Raw genomic sequence first — 2,826 nt, 5'->3', positions numbered from 1 at the left:
TAACAAAAGGAACACAAGAGATAGGAGCTGGGCCTCAATTATGGATTTATGGTTATGGAGATAGGCTTCCAACTGAGCTGGGCCTCTGCTTTTATCTACATAGCCCAGACATAAACAGGTGGGGGGTGCCAAAAATAAGTATGCCTTCTACTATATTATAACAAAACCCCAAACGTTACTTAAGGATGCAATTCCATTGAGAATCTTGATTCTTGACAAAGTAAAGCAATCAATGAGATATTCCTTTACAATTGTTGTTGATATAGTTATAATCAACAAATTAAGTGTGATGATGCCAATACGAAGACCAGAAGTCCTTTTTCCAGCACTAAGCTTTCTAGATTTCTTTTTGTATGTCACTCCCCTAATGGCCTAATCTCCCTCTCTCTCTTTTATTTGAAAAAACCTGTTCACTAATTATTGTTCCTTTGATTGCGAAGGAACATATAGAGGAAAGTCTGAAGTCTCAACGTTATGGTAGGTCCAGAATTTTAAAATTTTGAATTGGAATTGAATGACCCACAAGCGTTGCGCCACCTGTATGTAGTTACAGGCAACCAGACGCGCTTGTGGCTTTAAATTTGATTTCATGGGCTCCTTTTTCAGGAGTCAAAACAACACACAAGTTATAAGCTAACAGCTCCAGGCACCCAACGGCAGCCCCAGTCAATCGTCTTAACATCCAATGGCAGCTCCCTTGCCACTAGGCTTCAAGATCAAGTGAAACGTGGCAACTAATTAGCGATGTGCCATGAAAATCCAGCTCACTGTTCACCCCATTTTCTTTTGATTAACTTAAAAGAGTGAAGAATCGACCACAACATCTGCATCAACTTTCAACATGTCTATTTCAAAGGGGCATGCTCTCAAAATTTACTGTTAGACCAAGTTATAGACAGCTTTCGTGCACCCAAAGTTTTAAAATTTTCTCAGTGGCACAAGAAAGCACAACTTCATATTTTTTTCTGTGTTTTGAGACCAAGGTCTCTCCTAGAAAAAATCTGGTTTCCTCCTTGGCTTTCCTCCCTCTTTTTTTTATTGCTTTTCAAGGGGTCACCACCCCACCTTTTCCCTACTTTTTAACCTGTTGAAAGGCCTATATAAGGAGGGGTTCTGTGTAAAGAAGGATTCGAAGGAAGTAAAGGGTTTCAAGAGCAGCCTTCAGAGAGCCTTTTTTGCTCCAAGGCAAGGAAGGAATCCATAGTTTTACAAGGAAGCTTCCTGCACTTTCTAGGAAAGCCTATATCCAGGGTTGTATATAAATCTGTCTCAGATTTTTTTCAGAAGCCCATCTGCTGCTGCTGATTCTTCTCTCACCCATCATCTCTTTTAAACTCTCCTTCACAACCTGCTCATCAGTAACAGCCATTCTCAAGTCCCAACCTATTGGTTCCCAAAAATCCATCAAAGTAATCAAGATATCTGGAGTATCTTTTATCCCTTTTAACCTATCTATCATCCTTTCTTCTGCATTTTCTTCATGTTCAATTAAAACTAAAGGAGTCCATTAAGGTCCTTTTCTGCATTTCTGTTGAACTACTTGACTTGGGTTTTCTTTCCGTCTATCTAAATCCATCAAATCTCGGGTTTATCCCGAAGCTTCTGTCTTAAACATGGGAGTTGGAGGCACTTTGGAATATTTCTCTGGTTTAATGAGCAGTGGCCATAAACACAAGAAAAAGAAGCAGTTGCAGACTGTGGAGCTTAAGGTCAGGATGGACTGTGAGGGTTGTGAACTCAAAGTCAGAAAAGCCCTCTCTTCACTGAAAGGTAATTGCTGCTTTCACTTTCTCTTCTTTCTTTCTCTCTGGATATGATTGTTCTATGATGGTTCATGGGGTTGAGATGACACTCTTGCCTTTTTCAGGGGTTAAGTCTGTGGATATGAACATGAAACAGCAGAAGGTGACTGTAACTGGTTATGTGGATGAAAAGAAAGTATTGAAGAAGGCTCAGTCGACAGGAAAAAAGGCTGAGATTTGGCCTTATGTTCCTTACAACCTTGTCGCTCATCCTTACACTGCTCAGGCTTATGACAAGAAGGCACCTCCTGGCTATGTCAGGAATGTTGAGACCATTACTGCTACAGCTACCGTTCACACACAAGAAGAGAGGTACACCTCAATGTTTAGTGATGAAAACCCAAATGCTTGCTCTATCATGTAGATGCAGCAGAGAAAAGAAAAGAAATAGAGAGGTTGAGGTTGCTCTACCACATCTGAACTCTGAAGCATTTCCCTACCCATCACTGTAAAAATCCAACCTGAGCTTTTCTTCATGGAGTTGTATGAGAATATTAACTAGAGTGATAAGGGAGGGGCCTTGGTGTTGTTGAGTGGGGTCTCTGGAGCGCCTGTCGTGGACCTGGTTGGTGCTCTAGAAAGCTCCTTGGTATAGAGAAAATAGTGTATATAGGTTGTTATTTGTTAAGAGACAGCTGCCATCTCTGCTTTTACGTTCCTACTTTCTTTTTTTCCACTGGTGATTGTCCTCTTCTCATGCATGATGTTATAATATCTCTTTTCTGTTTGGTGGGGATTCTCTTGTCTATACCCGTATCTTGTCCATACATTGTTTCCCAATGAATGAAAAGAAAAACAAAAGAACTACAATTAAAGGGTGAAAGTTAACAAGCAGATTAGCAGCCAGTGAGGCTACCAAATTCTATATTAAACAAAGTGGTTAGTTCATACTGATCATCGATTTGCAGGGTCTTAATTGGAACCCCATACAGAACAAGAAAAGTTTTTTTTTTTCCTTGAACTAAAACGAATCCCCAAAAGCAGGAAACTGTGACAAATTCATATTGATTTGACTGCAATATTA

The 2,826-nt window shown here is 40.1% G+C and overlaps 1 protein-coding gene across 1 annotated transcript; it reads left to right on the top strand.

Moving 5' to 3' along the window:
• Positions 1-909: 909 nt before the first annotated feature.
• Positions 910-2,612, top strand: LOC104600078 (heavy metal-associated isoprenylated plant protein 23). The gene is made up of 2 exons (XM_010262901.3): positions 910-1,770; positions 1,868-2,612. Exons 1-2 carry the CDS (start codon positions 1,614-1,616, stop codon positions 2,164-2,166), a joined length of 456 nt encoding a protein of 151 aa, XP_010261203.1. The 5' UTR covers positions 910-1,613; the 3' UTR covers positions 2,167-2,612.
• The last annotated feature ends 214 nt before the right edge of the window (positions 2,613-2,826 follow it).

The sequence above is a fragment of the Nelumbo nucifera genome, chromosome 5 (assembly GCF_055504915.1).
Source record: "Nelumbo nucifera cultivar China Antique chromosome 5, China Antique-T2T, whole genome shotgun sequence".
Taxonomy (NCBI): domain Eukaryota; kingdom Viridiplantae; phylum Streptophyta; class Magnoliopsida; order Proteales; family Nelumbonaceae; genus Nelumbo; species Nelumbo nucifera.
This window is presented reverse-complemented; position numbering and strand designations above follow the sequence as displayed.

Coding starts and splice junctions, on each gene's coding strand:
- LOC104600078 (XM_010262901.3), top strand. CDS start 1,614: ATGGGAGTTGGAGGCACTTTGGAATATTTCTCTGGTTTAATGAGCAGT. Junction 1,771..1,867: donor AGCCCTCTCTTCACTGAAAG/GTAATTGCTGCT, acceptor TGCCTTTTTCAG/GGGTTAAGTCTGTGGATATG.